Here is a 19336-nt window from a genome sequence, read left to right as displayed (position 1 = left end):
GCCTGCCAGTGTTTTCCCTGTGGCACAGTGACTTGGAAGAGTTGAATAGACAGCACATCGTCCGAAATGTTCTATGCTATTAAGAAGAAATACAGTTGGTAGAGGGGAGTCATTTTACTCTTAGGAGAAGAACATTTTTAGGATGGCCCCGTCAGGAATGAGATCATGTGTTCCCTCTTTCACTGGAAGGCTGAAGGTTATGGAGAGACTGAATTAACCCAGAGATGGTGGAGATGGAGAGAAGGAAATGGATCCAAAGCTATTGAGAAGATAGAATGTACGGGACCTCAATAATAATTGAATGTGGGTGGTAAGGGAGAGGCAGGAGTTAATGTCAATCCAAGGCATCTAGTCCGGCTTATTGGATGGTTGGAGGTGCCGCTCATGGAGATAGGAGAAGGACAAGTATTTGGAGGAAGAGACTGAGGGGAGTGTGTTTTATGTTGAGTGACAGGAGCCCGCAGGACATCTCCAGGGAGAAAGCTGGCTGGCCCTGTCAGGTATTTCTGAGGGGGCCTCAGCAGATGGCGGGGGCAGGGGCTGGAGCCCTCCGTGTGGGAGCCTCCAGCGAATATACTGTATGAACATACTGTATCGAATTGTGCCCCTGTTCTGTGCAAGCCCCCAGATTAGGTGGAATAAGACGTTAGTTCTGCCTCCGAAAGCTCACTGACAGAACGAAAGCTAACAAGCAACAAAGCTTTGTGGTTAAGGACTAGACTTTGGGGTCAGACTTGCTGGGTTTGCATCAGGCTTTATCACTTACTAAGTGTGTGACCTTGGGTGATTATACAAACTCTCTGTGGGTCTATTTCCTGCAACATAATGAGGATATATAAACTAATATCTCATAGTGGTGCTGTGAGAGTTAAATGGGGGTAATAAACACAAACCATGTAGCAAAGTGTCTGGCACCCGGTGAGCATCAGCTGTGGTCATTATACACTGTAACAACTAAGTGAAAGGCACAAAACATGCACCAGACCTGGGGTGGCAGAGATTTTCCTGCCCCAGAGATCAGGAGGTGACACACCAGCTGGGTCTGGAGAATGGGCTGGATTTAGACACGTGAGTGGTACCACGTGTGAGCAGAAGCCCAAAGCCAGAGGCAGGATGGCTGCATAGTATTCCATTGTATATATATATATGTATATATATATACCACATCTTCTTTATCCATTCATCTGTTGATGGGCATCTAGGTTCTTTCCAGAGTTTGGCTATTATGGACATTGTTGCTATAAACATTCGAGTGCACATGCCCCTTCCCTTCGCTAGATTTGTATCTTCAGGGTAAATACGGAAAACCTGATCTTGAAGGAATTTAAATTTGTTGGGAAGCTTTTAGCTATTAGCTCCAAGTGTAAAATGGCTTAAACAGTAAGAGGAGCTATGAAGTCAAGTAATAGACAGTTCGGGAGCAAGTAGGGCTTGAGGCCTGGCCCGGCTAAGCTCATCCCAGCTCCATCCTGTGTAGCTCAGGGCTTCCTATCCTCCCCCAGGCAGCGCCCAGCACTACATCCAAGGATCCGCTGGGCTTTATTAGTAAAGAAGTATTTCTCAGAGGCCCCGCCCTTTACTCCCCTTCCAAGTTCACTGGCTAAGAGGGAGGTCACATGTTCATCCCTCAACCAACCAGTCCCTGGCACAGGGAATTCATGCCCTCCGCCTTGAACAAACAGAGAGGCCAGCTGAGCCCTGGGTCTTGGGGGAGTCGTGGGCACAGGATCAAAATCTGGGCTCCCCCTAGCCAGGAAAAGGGGAGGAACAGCTGGAGAGGCTCAGTTTCTAACATTTTTTCTCCTCCTACTTGATATTTATTACAGTTGTTTTTGAGCATTAAAACTTTGTTCTGTTCAAAAGCTCATTGCATCGTCTAGCTCAGGATGCACTTCTGTGTATGGTTTAATTCTGATTAAAGTGAAGACAGCCTGCTCCTACCCCCATGCCCTGCCCCTTCTCTCTCTCACACACTCACCCCTTCTGGTTCCTGCTCTCTGTTTTTGCACTGCCCTGCTGCAGAAACCCAAGGGAATGGCTGGCTCCAAGATGGGTAGCGGGTCGTCGGCTCCATGTCCCTCTGACGGACTGTGCAGGCTCATGCCGCTGGCCAAATGCTGGCTCTCTCAAGGATGCCATGATTTTCCCACAGCTCCATGGTGGGGAGGGGCTCTGGATACCCACTGGCCTCAGGGGGGGCCGCTTGTCAGGAAAGAGTCCAGACTTGTGTCGAGGATGGGAAGAACATGCATCGTCCCCAAGGATGAATCCATCTCTATTGAGTTAATCCCCTAGGATCAGAGTAAAAACTGAGCGAGGCACTTAGCAAGATAAGTATTCTTTACTCTTTCCCCTTGATACTGAGCTCTCCTAAGTTTTTGCTTTTCTGCCTTGCAGCCATTGCAGGACACACCAGTGGCCTCCCCACGGAGAATGGAGATATGGCGAAAGGCCCAGTCTTGCCTACCACCTCCTGGGGCCCAGGCCAGTCATGGAGCCCTCAGGTTTGGGGACAGGCCCACCAGCCACTTGTTGTTCACGATTCCCCAGGAGTTGGTGACAAACAGGTATTTTGACTCAGAACCCGACCCCGCATTTGTACCCCAGAGCAGGTCAGCCAGTAGGACACCACGTTCCTGTCACTAATGAAGTGGCAACACCACTTTTGGGGAAAGGGGGGCTGGCCCACGCAGGGCACAGCCTGTGACTGCGTGAGTGTGCTCTGTCCCCGCAGCTGGAAGGCACACATGACATGTGCTGCTCAGGGCTGAAACAGTCTGCTGGGCTCTGGTGTAGAATTGACGGCATTCTAAAATACGACTGATACTTCCTTTCAAAGCTGCTATTTATTTCTATGATAAATCACCTTTCTTCTCGACATTCTATAGTCAGAGAGAAATAATTCTTGTAAGTAGACTCAATGCCACATAGATCATTTTTAGAGAGCCCTTTTGGATTTCTTGTGCTAACAAGTTGCATCTCTTCTGGGGAGGAGGGAGTGAACAGAGATATTAATTATGTCAGGGAAAAAAAGTAAGAAAACAAGGCTTGTCATTTTCGTGTGATTTGGAGACATAAATAACAAGGTGCCAAAATTCCTTTATGATTTATGTACAGAAGCAGAGTTTCCTGGGGTCAAAATGGCCTGGCTTTAAAACCCAGCTTTCAGTCCCCACTCAGCCACTCGCTGGCTGTGTGACCTCAGGCCACTTGCCAGGTGGGTCTTCTGGGATGCAGATGTCAAGATGTGATTAGACGTTGCAAGAGATGTTCTGTTCCTGTGGGAGATAAAGGTGGAGGGAGCAGGGGCTGGTGGGAAGAACCTTCCCCTGAGGCAGGGGCCCCCCCGCACCTGTGAATGATGGAGCTCCCACAAGCGAGGGTCACCCTTTAGAAGAGTCCAATGTTGGGCATCAATGGCCTGGGTCTAGTTTTGCTGTTGAGCTCGGTCCTTGGCTGGGAGTCACCCATATGCCATTGCAGGTCGAAGGCACGGGGGCTGGGGCCTGCCACCCACAGTGCCCTACACCAGTTCACTCAAAGGGGGTTTGGAGCAGCAAGTTGATGGGTACCATAGGCTGTTGTTCAACTTTTCTAAGCCTCAGCTTTCTCTCCATGAACTTGGCAACAACGTTGTTTTTGCAAGTTGCTACATCTCTTTGCACCACAGTTTTCTCATCACTTAAATGGAGCTGATAATGCTTTCCTTGTAGGGAGGGATGCAGTAGCTTACAAGGAGTGGGCCCTTGGAGGCCCACTCAGTAAGCCAAGTGCATGATTCACGGGCAGCTGTGAAGGCTGGAAAGGGGAAGGGTGGAGTTTGGAAGGAGAACTCTATGCCAGCAGCTCCCCATCTCCATCTGTGCCACGGAAAGGCAGGTGATCCCTGACTTGTCAATGGAGACTGAGAAATGAGGTCCCACCCAGTTATTAGCCCTTCCTGGGGCTACCCTTTGGGAGGAAGGCCTACTCCCCATCACTGTGTTCTTGTTCAAGTTGACCTTAGGGACAGCAGTCTCTTGCATATGCTGCCCAGTCTCCCCACCTTCCCGCCTGGGCTCTGGCTGTCCTCCACCAGCGCTGCCCTCCCCCTCCCTGCAAAGCCCCTTCCTGTCTCACATCTCCTCCCGGAGCATGCTCAGTGTGGCGAGTTCTCTGGCTTCTGATGATTCAACCCCAGCACCTTCCCCTGTCACACGACGGGATATGTAATCAATGGGGAAGTGGTAAATATATGGTTAATATATTTTGGTTATAATATATGGTTGATACTCCTTTGCATGGTATATAGATGAGCATATTTTCAGGGTCATGCAAGTCCCGAATATGGACTATTCCATTGCTCTCCTTCGAATTTATATTCTAGCAATCCGTTGCCTCTCCTTTGAAATACTGCACCACTATTTTCTCCTGCTGATGAATGTATAAAAAAGCCACTTCACTCTCTGCCTGACTCTCCCATCCACCAGCAATGAAGCATCTGAGCTACAGCATCGTACCCGGGGATTTGAATCCACTGGAGTCTTTTTTGGGTGTTAGTCAGTTAGCCTTTTATGAAAGAGAGCTGCTTTAGGAAATAACTCTGGAAAGCAAATGTCAAGCCTGATAACCAAGCCCACATATGTAAAATACTTTAATTCTGTAGCAGGTTCGAATATCCTCCTTAAATTGGCTAACCCTCATCCTCTAAACCTCCGCACGCAGCTCCACCAAGAGAAATATTGAGCAGTGTCACCATCTGGTTGGTTTAATTTAACAAATATAGATTTCCCTTCCATTTTGAAGAACACCGTCCTCAAGGAAACTCCCTCATCTAAAAAATTCAAGTGTCTCCGTGTTTGCTCAGCTTCACGGTATTAAAAAGCAAAGAGAAGTGACAGTGTCGTTTTCTCTTCCACTTCCTGATTCTGCCTCCAAGCTTTCCATTGTCATTTAATTCAACTATTCCATTATTTAATTCCACTCAACTGTTTGTCAAGTGCCTGCTGTGTATGAGGCACCCAGTGGGGATACAGCTTTTAGCAGGAGAGACCAAGTTTCTGCCTTCTGTCACCCAAGGAGTGGGTGGTAACAGCCTGCTGATACTGGCATCCCCCACCACCTTTGCATGCTGCCGTTTAGGCACCGCTGTAAGTGCACCTGTACACCAGAAACACCTAAGAGCAAAACCTCCATCTCTGCATTCCCAGCGCTCACCACAGTGCCTTTACACATGCTACATACTCATTCAGTATTTGTTGAATGCATGGGTAGGTGGGTAAAAGAGTGAACGTAAGTTCTCATGCAAAGTCCATCTTGCTCAGCCAGATGTGCATACACTATGTAACCACCATGCAAAGGATTTCATTTTCTTCTTTTACTGCATGATGCTTGCTCAATTCCTGTTCTATCCTAGGTGGGGTCTTAAGGTCCAAGAAATAGAAAGGTGGGTGGGAGAAAGTGGCTCCATACTTTTCTCCTCTGTGTTAAATATGTCTCACAGGAAGAAAATGCTTACCTGATGCTTAAATCAAATCCTTGTTGGTCCAGATGCCCCCTCACCCCCTGCACACACATACAGCTTTTGTAAATTCTCAAAGAGATCAGTCATTTAATCAGCACATGCCTTGGTTTGTTCATTTGAATAATGAGGGTTGGGGTGTTTGCGCCTCACCCTCTCTTCCAGCTTCAGGGACTCAGGAAAACACTAAAAACCTCTCTTTCTTTCTTTGCCTGTTGCTTTATTTTCCCGACAGGTCATGGTTTGCTGTGGATGTGCAGACGGCTTCTTCCAGAGGCCTCGTGTTCTTCACGGGCACTCAGAACTCCTATATGGCTCTTTACCTCTCAAAGGGACGGCTGGTCTTTGTCTTGGGGGCAGACGGGAAGAAACTGAAGCTCAAAAGCAAGGAGAAATGCAACGATGGGCAGTGGCACACGGTAAGCGCCGGGGCTGCGGAGGCTGTGTGAGAAGCTCCCATTGCCATGGAGCTCCCTGTGGAGAACCCGGACAGGCGTCTCAGCCGCCTACCAGCTGCAGAGCTCAGCACAGACAGAGCTTGTGTGCTCAGAGGTATCAAGCACCCTAGCACCTTGACAATGAAGACCATTGTATACACCGTGCAAGGATCTTGTGCATCAATGTCTCGATGCCAAGATAGGGGACTGCTTCTTCAGTCCCCACCATGCCTCCCTGGCTCTGTCCCCTCCCCCTCCCACCCCTGCTGCCTGGACCATTTCTCTCTGTCAAGATAATGTCCAGGTCTCTGGGGCCCCTTTCTGAGCTCAGAATATCTTCTGCATAACACAAGCTTCAAGACCCACATCCCTAGCTTTTCAGATCTTGCCTGAAGGCATCCCAGATGGCAAGAGACACAGGATAAGAAAGGATAAGAGCTGGGATTCAAGAGAGAGGCAGGGCCCGGATCATACAAGTGTTGCAGTCAAGGTGAGGACTTGGATTTTATTCCAAGTATCTCTGAAGCTTCTGAAGACTCTTCAACTAAATAACGAGCATTGCATGAACAGGTGGATATTTTCAAAGCTGTCTTTAACTGAAAAGCTGAAATGGGGATGAGTGGCCAGATGGATGCCACTGCCTTTGCTTCAAGAGGCCACAGGGAACACGGACAGAATTACCCTGTCTAGCATCTGCACCCCAAACCGAGAGGGCTTGCTGAAGGATCTTGCATGTAGAGCGTGAAGAAAGAGGGGTCCATATCAAGTCCTGTGATTTGGGACCAGCAATTGGGACAATAGAGGGACTGCTACTGAGACACAGAAAATGGGGAATAGGGGCATGTGGGCTGGGAAGGAGAAGTTTAGAGCTGGGCAAGAGTCAGGGTTCTGCTGTGAACCTCCTAGGGTTGAGTTGCCTACCAGACATTCAAGCCCACCGCTCTAGAGAGTAAAGGGCAGAGGTCTCAGCTGGGAGTACAAGTTGGGGAGTCATTAGTGAACAGTCTCATAGCCGTGAGATGGCAGAATGTACTGTAGAGCCCAGCGGTCTTGACTTTTAGCAAAGAGTTGAAAATATGTGCTCCCTTATTAGTTAAGAAGTAGCCACTGGCCCCTTGCTCCAGGAGCCCTGCCAAAGGATTTTTTAAAAAAATATTGTATCCATCTATATGGGAGGAGAAGGAGGGGGAGATGTACAAGCAGACTCCATACTGAACGTGGAGCCCAAAGTGGGGCTCAATCCCAGGACCCTGAGACCATGACCTGAGCCAAAACCCAGAGTCCGGTGCTCAACCGAGCCACCCGGGCACACTGAGGAATCCTTGTAAAACTCACTTTTCTGGGGGTGCCTGGATAGCTCAGTGGGTTAAAGCCTCTGCCTTCAGCTCAGGTTATGATCCCAGGGTCCTGGGATGGAGCCCCACATCGGGCTCCCGGCTCAGCGGAGAGCCTGCTTCCTCCCCCCCAACCCCAACTGCCTGCTTCTGTGCCTCCTTGTGATCTCTCTCTCACTCTCTGTCAAATAAATAAATAAAGTCTTAAAAAAAAAAAAAAAGCTCACTTTTCTAGCTTCCTCTATTCAGTATCTAATATGATCTCACAAAATCGTGATGACGATGACAACAGTAAGAAGAAAATTTTCTGATTTTTTTTAAAGATTTTTAAAATTTATTTGACAGAGACACAGAGAGAGAGAACACAAGCAGGGGGAGTGGGAGAGGGAGAAGCAGGCTTCCCACTGAGCAGGGAGCCCAATGCAGGCCTTGATCCCAGGATCCTGGGATCATGACCTGAGCCAAAGGCAGACACTTAATGGCTGAGCCCCCAAATTTCTGACTTTTTAAAGTTCCTTGAAGAAACAGAAAAACATTGTTTAAAAAAAATGTCCTGTGATCAGTAATGAAATACATCACCAATTGTCAAAGATAAAACATGTTAATATATTTTCTTTACTCTTAAGGTGGTGTTTGGGCAAGATGGAGAGAAGGGGCACTTGGTTGTGAATGGTCTGAGGGCCCGGGAGGGAAGTTTGCCTGGAAATTCCACCATCAGCCTCAGAGCACCTGTTTACCTGGGATCCTCTCCCTCAGGGAAGCCAAAGGTAAGTAGTTATGCTTCACGGACACACAAAAACATGCTCAGCATCACTAATCGTGAGGGAAATCCAAATCAAAAGCACCAGGAAAGAGCACCTCACTGCTGTCAGAATGGCTTTTATTAAAAGGACAAGAAATAACAAGTGTTGGCGAAGATGTGAGGACAAGGGAGCCATTATGACCTGATCATGGGAATGTAAATTGGTACAGCTGCTGTGGAAAGCAGTCTGGAGTTTCCTCAGAAACTTAAGAATAGGAATTCCATACAATCCAGTAATTCCACGGGTGAGAGTTTACCCAAAGAAAATGAAGAAAGACCCTAATTCAAAAAGATATATACACTCCTGTGTTTACTGTAGCAGTATTCACAGTAGCCAAGACATAATAGCAACCCAAGTGTCCGCTGATAGAGAAATGGATAAAGATGTGAAGATGTGATACACACACACATACACACACAGAGGAACATTAGTCATAAAAAAGAATGAGATCTTGCCATTCATGGCAAGAGAGATGGACATAGAGGCTATTTTGCCAGATGAAATAAGTCAGAAAAATACCATATGATTTTACTCATATGTAGACTCTAAAAAACAAAACATATGCGGGGCGCCTGGGTGGCTCAGTGGGTTAAAGCCTCTGCCTTCGGCTCAGGTCATGATCCCAGGGTCCTGGGATCGAGCCTACCATTGGGCTCTCTGCTCAACAGGGAGCCTGCTTCCCCCCCTCCCTCTGCCTGCCTCTCTGCCTACCTGTGATCTCTGTCTGTCAAATAAATAAAATCTTCAAAAATATATATATATGAACAAGCAAGCAAAAGAACAAAGAGACTCATAAATACAGAGAACAAACTGGAGGTTGGCAGAAGGAGAGGTGCAGGATGGACCAAATAAGAGAAAGGGATTAAGAGATACAGATTTCCAGTTGTAGAATAAATAGGTCATAGGGATGAAAAGTACAGCAGGTCTGTGGTCAATGATACTGTAATAACTGTGTGGTGACGGGTCATTGCTACACTTAGCATGGGGAGCATTTGGTGTAAAAAAGTAGTTATGCTTTAGAATCATATAGAAAAATAATTCACCTTATAATAAAATTATGAAGGTGGTAGAAAGGCACAAACTTCAGTTACAAAACAATTAAGTCCTGGGGATATAATGTATGGCACGGTGACCATAGTTAATAATAATAATAATACTGTATTATATATTTGAAAGTTGCAAAGAAAGTCGATCAAAGAAAGTTGCAAAGAAAGTTCTCATCTCAAGAAGAAAGGGACTTGTAACTTTGTGTAGAGATGGATGTTAACTAAACTTATTGTGGTGATCATACCACTATATACATATACATAAATACGTATATTTATATATATATATAGAGAGAGAGAGAGAATATCACTATGCTTTTACACTTGAAAATATTATATGTCATTTACGTCTCACATTTTAATCATTATAATTACATAAAGTATTCAAGAATCTCAAAATATTTTAAATAATTTTTAAAATCCTTAATTGAGGGGCGCCTGGGTGGCTCAGTGGGTTAAGCCTCTGCCTTCGGCTCAGGTCGTGATCTCAGGGTCCTGGGATCGAGTCCCACATCGGGCTCTCTGCTCAGCGAAGAGCCTGCTTCCCCCTCTCTCTCTGCCTGCCTCTCTGCCTACTTGTGATCTCTCTCTCTCTGTCAAATAAATAATAAATAAAATCTTTAAAAAAGAAAGTCCCTAATTGATGTCTAAAGCCCACAGAGAATATTGCCCCTTCCAACCCTTCACTTTTTAAAGAAAAAAAGATTCTATTTATTTATCTGACACAGAGAGATAGTGAGAGAGAAAGAAAGAGAGAGAGAGAGCACAGCAGGAGGAGCAGCAGTCAGAGGGAGAGGGAGAAGCAGGCGCCCTGCTGATCAAGGAGCCCAGTACAGGGCTCCATGCAGGACTCAATCCCAGGACTCTGGGATCATGACGTGGCTGAAAGCAGACACTGAACCAACTGAGCCACCTAGGCGCCCTCCCAACCCTTCACTTTCAAGGTTCAGCTTGACACACTGGCCTGAAGGAATGAATCTAGGGCTTCTCCGTGGCTTTATAAATGTGAATCTGTCGGTTTCTCTTCCAGGAAATGCACAAACATAAGTTTTAGATTATAGATGGAGATTTTTGATTAAGATATTGTTTTCCAGGGGCGCCTGGGTGGCTCAGTGGGTTAAGCCGCTGCCTTCGGCTCAGGTCATGATCTCAGGGTCCTGGGATCGAGTCCCACATCGGGCTCTCTGCTCAGCAGGGAGCCTGCTTCCCTCTCTCTCTCTCTCGCTCTGCCTGCCTCTCTGTCTACTTGTGATCTCTGTCTGTCAAATAAACAAATAAAATCTTTAAAAAAAAAAAAAAGATATTGTTTTCCAAACTTTAGCAATTTGTGTCACATTCAGCATCTTTGCCAAACAGAAGTAAAAAAAAAAATTATTTCATAGCTTGCTCTTGGTCAGCTCACAAGTTGTGTTGATTTTATTTTTTTAACATGTGCTGTTGTGGGGAGGGGCAGAGAAGGGATCTTCAGCAGGCTCCCCATTCAGCACAGAGCCAGAGGTAGGGGTTAATCTCACAATCCTGAGATCCTGACCTGAGCTGAAATTGAGAGTGGGACACTTAATCAGCTGAGCCACCCACAACCCCCAAAGTTAAGTTTATTTAAAACATATTTTTGTCTCCCCATGCATGGAAACCCAGTATTTTTTGCCATAAAGAGTAGGTAACCACAAAATAATGGTATTAATAATATAATATAACATTATTATGTATATTAATATACATTTGTATATTTATATTAGATATATTAATATAAAATAAAATATATCGTAATATATACTTATATATTAATATATAGTAATAATATAATAGTGATTTTTTAAAAATATTTTATTTATTTATTTGACAGAGATCACAAGTAGGCAGAGGGGTGTGGGGAAGCAGGCTACCCACTGAGCAGAAAGTCCAATGTGGGGCTTGATCCCAGAACCCTGAGATCATGATCTGATCCAAAGCCAGAGGCTTAACTCACTGAGCCACCCAGGCACCCCAATAATAGTGATTTTAAACACAAAATAGTGTTATTAAAGTCTGGCCAGATAGTGTGGCTATGCTCCCTTCATTTGGAGAAAAAAGAGTTTGACAACTGATCAATACATCTTGCATAATTACAAGTGGCATTTAAGACATAGTCATGCAAAAATAGAATGTGTTCCTTGTCTTAATCAGAAGGTTAGAAAGGGAAGTGAAAATGGACAAACTTGGTAAGTAAATAATGTTATTTGGTACCTGAAATAAAATTATCTCAAGAACCAAATTTAGGAAAACTTGAGGCTAAGGGAAAGAGACAAGTCCGTTTGTCCAGGGAAGCAGGGATGTGTGCGATGTTTGTCAAGGGCAAAGGTTTCGAGGTGGCCCTGGCTCCAGGGCTGAGCTTGGTGGACACCCTGCTGCTCCTCTCTCCTCCCACACCAGCAGAGCCCCCATTACATCTGCATTACTTGGGGTACCACACCCAGCTGTCTGTCTTCTCCCTGATTTGCCTCTTGCTCCCACACAGTGAAGTAAGGTGGCCATCTGCACAGTTCAGGCCTAGAACCGCCCTCCCCTGAACATGCTGCCCCAGCTCAGCCCCTCTTGCCCCTTCCCTCGGGGCTGCTGTCCTATTCTGCCGTGATGTTTGCTTGCAGTGCGGGAGGAAGGCCCAAGACCCAAATCTGTGCCTGGAAATGGACCTAATTAGAAGAGGAAATTTCAGGCAACTTGGATTCTAGGCGGTCAGGCTGACCTCGCTTTGGCCACAGTGTCTCAGCCTGGGCATAGGCTCAGCCTGGTCCACTTGAGTTTTGCACTGGGGTTTGGGCCAAAGCCCCAGCAAGTCATAAAATATTGTTTTGCTCTATTTCCTATTATACATTTAATATACATATATATTTATAACATATAATATAGTTATATATAATCAGTTTATATTAATACTGCATGTAACTATACATGTGAATTATATATAATGGATATTATATAATACTGTGTAATATATATGTGATATAGCATATAGTGCATATATAATAGAAAACATTAATTGCCAAAGAGAACCCTCAATGTTAATGTTTGCTTTTCTGTAACCTCTGTACCCATTTCCCTCTCATAGAGGTCACAGGTTGGGATAGCTATTCCGAAGCACAATATGGGCACTCTTTTGTCCTGGGTACGTCACACTCAGGATCCTAATATAAGGCACAACCCATAGTACTCCATTGCATCACCCTTACAAACCAAGTTGCTCCTTGCAGGATTCCTTCCGCTTGAGGCGGCAAACCAACGCTTACTCTCTCCTCCATATCCTTTCAGAGGGCGGGCGACATCCAATCACCGTCTCCTCTGAACACCAAAATCTGCAGTCGGCGGTGAGGGCGTCAGTGTTAGGTGATGACCTCCCCTGGACGGTCTGAGCTTGGTTTCAGAGACAGGCTCTTCATTGGATTAGGTGGTAAATCTTAAGACACTAAATCTTCATTGTGAGTCCAATGGGTAGTTTACCGTTGATACTGACACTGTCTCTAATACGCGTCTCTAACGTCACCATATCTTAAAACTGGCCTATCCTGCATCTGTTGTGTAGGATTCCAGGGTCCTAAAAGCACTTATTCTGGAAGGAAGTTTAAGGATTTTATTCAGTGAGTCCACCATTTCTTTTTGAAAACTTCTTGAAAGTTACAGTCTTTCTCCCCAGAAAAATGTGCAGAGAACATCCGGTATGTAACTTAAGGGATCACAGAATCCCCAGAGGTACATCCTTGGGCCCTCCAGTCTGGATAGGCTGCTCGAGGTGCTGTCCGCATCCCCCGATGCTGGGCCTCGTGTCTTCCTTTAACTCCACAGCATTCATGATTTGTTGGTGGTGCACTGAGCCCAACAACGTAGGAAGCTTTTTTACACTTTATTATTTTTGGAATGTTTTGGCCTCTTTTTCAGTCAGCTGCTCTGCATTAAGCAATCACATAGGCTCACGAAACTATCAGAAGGGGTTTGCACCTGCAAAGAGACGGTGAGATGTGGACACCATAAGGCAAGGTTCCCCTCTTGTAGCCCTGTCTGCAGACCTGGGTCAGGTCACTGACCAGCACTGGCCAGCAGCCTCCACCACCCCTGCCTCCTGCACGCAGGTGACCCCTCAGACTTCAGCCACCCACTGGACAGCTGGTGTGCAGCCTTTTCTTGGCAGTGACGACAGGAAGCCAAATGAAACCGTCAGGCCCACCTGACTCAGGGAGGATGGTTGAATCCCCCTACCTGTCCCCTTCTGCAGACAGGTGTCCTGCCCTTAACCTTGGCTGCCCCTGTGTCTCTGGGAAGTGTGGCTTAACTTAATGAAGCTTGCTTTTCTCTTCTTGCAGAGTCTCCCCCAAAACAGCTTTGTGGGATGCCTGAGGAACTTTCAGTTGGATCAGAAACCCCTGGACACCCCTTCTCTGAGTGTTGGTGTGTCCCCCTGCTTGGGTGGCTCTTTGGAGAAAGGCATTTATTTCTCCCAGGAAGGAGGACATGTTGTTCTAGGTAAGGGGCAGTTGTGAAGAGTTTAGGTCTTGGAGTTTGAAGAACTCGATCCTTTTTTCTTGAATTATGATATTTTAACTAATTTTTTTTCTTTCCTTTTGAAAGCTAACTCTGTGCTGTTGGGGCCCGAATTTAAGCTGGTCTTCAGCATTCGCCCAAGAAGCCTTACTGGCATCCTAATACACGTCGGGAGTCGGCCGGGGAGGCACTTATGTGTTTATCTGGAGGCTGGAAAGGTGCGCACGTGTGAGGATAGGGTCTGTGGGTTTCATTGCTGGAGACCACAGTGGGGGGGCATTGTGAGGGAGCGGGATTCCATCTTGTTTTAAGAGACCTGATTTCGGGGCTAACTTAATGTTTTCCTTTAGCAAATCATTTGGTCATGTTTCCTGTTCATCATCTTTAATGATGACTCAAACAAGCTGGGCCAAATTCTACCTGCTGCACTAAGTTACATGGCCCTAGGGAAGCTACTTAACTTACTTCAGACTCACTTTCTTTATCTTTAAAATGTGGGTAATAATGCTGATATCTTAGGGCTTTTGTCAAGAGAATAGAAACTGTCATATAGTCAATAAATGTCCATTTTTCTCTCCTCCCCTTCACCCTTGTCACATCTCCACTTTTCCTCATAAGGGCAGTACCAGGAGTCATGGAATAGATGTTCCCAACAACTATCTACACCGTGTCATGCCCATGCCCATGCCCATGGCCTGGTGTCCACTGAGTCAGTTTTGGATTTCCCTTATGGTCCCTACACCACCCACCCACCTCTGCGGCCCCCACAGCCAGGGTGGCCCCTCGGTCTGCCCCCCAGGCTTCCTTTGGGCTGACCTGGACTCCTCTTTCCGCGTAGGCTTCTACTGCTCCCTCCTGCCCATCCCTCATGGGCCTGGTCAATACCCTATTCTCACCACCAGGTTCTACCTCTTTCCTTTTCAAAAACTCTTTAAAAAAAAAAAAATCCTTCCAGGAAGACCTCAAGGCAAAGAGCAAATCATGATAATGTTAAAGAGCAAAAATTCAACTGAGTGAATTCGAAGATCTTGTTGACCTTACTCGAGTCATGAATCAGGCAGCATCCCATCTAGCAAGCAGAGGGGAGCTCTGAGGAGTTGTACAGAAGTAGCGAGGGTGGGACAAGGCAGTCATAAGCAAAGGAAAAGAAAAGATTCTTCCAGGCAAGGTCACCTTCCATTAGGGGAAGGGCAGGGGGTCTAAGTGGATGGATTACCTCACCTAACTTTTGGGGTGGGATTTGGGGAGGGCAGGGAATGAAGAAGACCCATATGACAGATTATAATATCATGGGTGCTATTCAGAAAATTCCTGACTGATCTATTAAGACTCCATTTCTGGGGGGAGTTTGAAAGGTCACTTAGGTTAGGTATTCAGCCCTGGTCTGGTAACGGGGTTTAGGGGGCTCCAATTGGAGCCTGTGTTTTTCTATTTAGCCTGTGTTTTTCTATTTAGCCATAATATGCCATTTTCCTTCACCTCTACCCTTCCACGGCTTATTAACCATGAGGGGTAAACTCCCAGAAGAAGATAAAACAGTCCAAACTCCTGGAACACTTTGTATTTGTGATGTGGCATTTAAGTGTGAGCAAGGCCTCAGATAGGCCAGAGGCACAAGCAGCCCCTTGCTGGCTGGCCTGGAGAGAAGGCTGGCTTTTCAGGGGAGCGGGAGGGGCTCCAGGAGGCCTTCTAGAGGGGAAATCATCACACACACAAACACTGAGACCTGATGACCTCCATAAGGGCAGTGACGTTGTTTAGCTGGAAAATTGCCTGAGAATTGGCAGCACGATCTAGCTACATGCAAATTAAATGCAAATTAGTTACCAACTTGCTGATTTTAGTCCTCGCCTTCCTTCACCTTGCTTCAGCCCTTGGCCCTGGCCCAGAATTCAGGGGGAATTCAGGATTCTATATGATAGCATGAGGACCTGACCCCTGATGCATGCCCAGTACAAATGCAATCCATGAGCTTGCTGAATTCGTTGAACAAGAGCCCCGTGTAAGGCGTGCATTCATGGAATTATTATCATTGTCGGGGCCTTGCAGCAGGGTATACGCCTCAGCCAGCATTTTTGCCTTCCAAATTTCACATCCTTCTAAACAGCCACTGTCACATGCTAACAGCCGAGAAGGCTCTACCATGCTACCCAGTGCTCTCTGAGTGGAGCCTGCCAGAGGAGGGGTTTGGACTGGGAGGACAGGGCTCGTGGCTTTTGGCAGCGACATCAGGCTGGGCCCCGGGTTTGCAGCTTGCTCGCCTGGGAGGGGTGCAGCAGAGAGATTCTTGCAAAGCTGGCCCCCATATCATCTCCCGGTGTGGGAGGGGGTTACGTCTAAAGTGCTTCGGGCTGGCGGGGTGACAGGGGCTGGGAAGGCAGGAAGCCTGGGAAGTTGGCTCCACCAGCCCTTCTGAAGGCCATAGGAAAATGCCTGTGTGTTCCAGGTCACGGCCTCGGTGGACAGTGAGGCAGGGGGCATCTTGGCATCGGTCACACCAAAGCGGTCTCTGTGTGATGGACGGTGGCACTCCGTGACAGGTATGATGGCCCGTAGCCTGTTGTTCACACCCTGAAGCTGTCTCCCTTTCCATCTGGACTTGAATGTCCCTGAGGCCTCGTCAGCTCCTCAATCCCTTCGAGTCTGGCTGAGCTCAGCCACACCCCCCACCCCCTTCCAGGTTCACAGTGCGAACACCGCCATCCTCAACCCACCCCAGCAGTGAGGACGCAGTTCAGGGTGACTGCAACCCGTGCTCTGTCCTCTGTCCTCTGTCGCCTACAGAGAAGTTTCTTCTTTTTTCTTTTTCTTCTTTTTTTTTTTGAGCTTGGAAAACTGATAAGCTGTTTGTTTTCAAGGCAGTATAACATTGTGATTTAGATTTTGGCTCTGAAAGAAAAAAGAACAAAGAGGAAATCTTAGTTTGGGCCTTTACCTAAGTGACCTTGAACAAGCTACTTAATTGCTCTTTATCTTCCGTTTCCTCCTCTGCACAATGGAGGTTAAAAAAAAAGTAACCTCCGCCTCCCAGGGTGAAAATTAATGTATGCAAAGTGCCCCACAGGGTCCAATATGTCGCAAGGGCCCAGTAAGTATTTGCTCTTACTATTGTTAAAGTTTATTGTTGGGCTGGGTTTTTTTTTTAACACCATTTAACGTTACTGCAGGGGACTTAGACATACCACTGGGTGGAGAAGGGCCTGGCCTCCCGCAGCCAATCTGCTGTTTTATGAGTAACCTGTGTGCGTGAGCTTGGAGATACATTAAAGCACATTGGCTAAAATGTCTTTTGTAAAAAAGCTAGTGTCTGCCTGTCTAATTGGAATGCTAACTCCACAGCGATTAGGGACGACTGTTAACGATGGAGGAATTTTATCTGGAGGGTCAAAAAGCGACTCAGGTTTCAGAAGTCAGCGTCTCCCGGAAAGAAGCTAAGATCACATGAAATAAACATGACCTCTGGAGACGGGGCTCGGAATCCCAACCCATTCAACTTGTAACTGTCCTGTCAGGCTCCTCAGTGCCTTGAGAGTCATAGTCTTTTCTCTCTGAAAGAAGAGTGAGATCTCTTCCTCACAGATGCATTTAAGGATTGAATTCTGTAATGTATGCAGAATACCTAAATACCCCCTTGGCATTGAGAAATTAGTTGGATTTGAGTCTAGGTCGACTGAATTCCTACCAGCCGCGCTCCCACGGAATGAGTTGAGCAGAAGCTAGTGGTGACACACTAGCGTAGACTTTAAATATCGGGCAGGGCTCTTCTTGGGTGACTGACCTGACCAGCTTCCTTTCACCCCAGTCACCATCAAACAGCACATCCTGCACCTGGAGCTGGACGCAGAGAACAGCTACACAGCTGGACGGCTCCCCTTCCCACCTGCCGACACTCAAGAGCCACTACACATTGGAGGTGTCCCAGGTAACTCTGGTCTTGGCTTCTCCTACACCCATGTTGCCCCACGTCAGCTCTTAACATAGCCGTCTTAGCCCAGCAAATCCAACGCCCCAGCCCAGGGGTCGTTAGCTGAGCAGCAGTTGGCTGGACAGTGGAGTGAAGCCCTTTGCTCCAACACATGGGAAAACTCAATTGCTAGCAATGGGCATATTGTATAGCCCAGGCCACATTCCTGCTGCTGCTTCTGTCCCAGACCTATCACTTATAATAAGCCCCTCTTACAAGGCTGTGTTAACCTGGAAGTCTGGTATCAGCAAAGAATCAGGAAAGGGGCTAAGAAATTGGTCTCTTCTCATAAGTTGCTTAGTTTTCCTGGTGAGTTATTAAGCTCTGGGGGACCAGAATGGGAGGAGCAAGCAGGTTCTGGAATTCTGCCTGGAAGGAGCTTTGTCATTCTTCCTTCTTTTATGTTCCTCTAAATAGTTTGTTAATTTTATGGGTCTTCCATGACCCATAAAAAGCACCGGAGTTCAGAGTTATTATCTATTGATTTGGGCTATGGAATCAGCTTCTTAGAAGAACTCAAAGAATAGCCTTGTTGTTGACTGATCATAGCAGGTGGGGGTGTGGGGTACCAGCTCAAAGGAGGAGGCCACCAGGTGGCCCAAGTCCCTCGGTCCCTTGACCTCTAAGAAGACTCTTTTTTAAATTGGGTACATTCACTTGACAGAATGAATTACCCACTGAATGCCTCTTCTTTTCTCTTGAAGCTGGTTTGAAGACCCTGAAGCTCCCAGTGTGGGAATCATTTTTTGGCTGTCTGAAGAACATTCAAGTCAACCACGTTCCCATCCCTGTCACGGAAGCCCTGGACATCCAGGGGACTGTCAATCTGAGTGGCTGTCCTCACCACTAACTCAAACCCATCACACAACAGGGGAAGCCACGCACTAGACCTCCAAGAGCACAGCTCCCCAACACACTTCCCTCTCTCCCCACAGGATCATTCTTGACTTAAGACACCTTCTAGATGAGGTTGCTAGCAAGTCTCATTTTGAATTCTGACCACACGTACTCATCATTTGGGCACTCAGTGCCCTATGTGTATTTTATATAAAAATCCCGTTTCTCACAGATGTTGAACAAATTGTTACACGCTTTTGGTAATCTCCTCTTCCACTAAAAATGAAATGTCTTTTAAAGAACTTTATCTTCCACCTGGTTAAAAAAAAATAAATATCTTTTAAAGCACTTTAAAAACACCCAAATTGTACATGTGTTAAGGGCTTATAACTTATGGGGTTAAATAAAGGCAGTGTATTCTTTAAATGATGATGTTTTATTAGCATTAAACCGATGGCTTGATGGGCATTGTTAATCATACTAATTCTTCAGCACATGTTCAGCATGCTACCTACAACATAATTTTCTGCAGATAATCATGAAGCACATAGTAATGAGGTACTTTGTGTTCCCAATGTTGGACATATGATCAGGCACAAGAAGTAAATCCTGCCCTGAATGAGTACGCAGTCCAACTGGGGAGACACGCAATATTCGTAACTGACGAACCGAATTAATGAACCTCTATTTCCCTTTGGTTTCCCACGTATAGTCTGCTACCAACCAAGTCTCAATTATGATTATCAATTCCTTGAGGACAAAGACTCTCTCGGAGGAGAACTGAGATGGCTCTACATCCTGTAATTAAAGCTTTGCATGGCAAGCTAACAGAAGTTAGTAGGAAGGAGGACCTGCTTCTGGTTTTATCTACAAAATAATGAGCCATGTACGAGGTCAATAATA

The 19336-nt window shown here is 46.4% G+C and overlaps 1 protein-coding gene across 3 annotated transcripts in view; it reads left to right on the top strand.

Moving 5' to 3' along the window:
* LAMA3 (laminin subunit alpha 3) overlaps positions 1-18862 on the top strand; it is a 263197-nt gene extending 244335 nt beyond the window's left edge. For 2 of the 3 annotated variants that reach the window (XM_044243268.1, XM_044243269.1), the window contains 8 exons: positions 2398-2567; positions 5736-5919; positions 7898-8038; positions 13455-13614; positions 13720-13850; positions 16079-16172; positions 17435-17554; positions 18301-18790. In XM_044243268.1, the coding sequence (XP_044099203.1) occupies positions 2398-2567; positions 5736-5919; positions 7898-8038; positions 13455-13614; positions 13720-13850; positions 16079-16172; positions 17435-17554; positions 18301-18446 (1146 nt within the window). In that variant the 3' untranslated portion in view covers positions 18447-18790. Of the gene's footprint in view, positions 1-2397; positions 2568-5735; positions 5920-7897; positions 8039-13454; positions 13615-13719; positions 13851-16078; positions 16173-17434; positions 17555-18300 lie in introns of all 3 variants that reach the window. The other variant, XM_044243267.1, reaches the window with a different exon arrangement.
* The last annotated feature ends 474 nt before the right edge of the window (positions 18863-19336 follow it).

This window comes from Neovison vison, chromosome 3, assembly GCF_020171115.1.
Source record: "Neovison vison isolate M4711 chromosome 3, ASM_NN_V1, whole genome shotgun sequence".
NCBI classification, from domain to species: domain Eukaryota; kingdom Metazoa; phylum Chordata; class Mammalia; order Carnivora; family Mustelidae; genus Neogale; species Neogale vison.
Note: the sequence above shows the minus strand (reverse complement) of the source record. Positions and strands in the feature narration are given on the sequence as shown.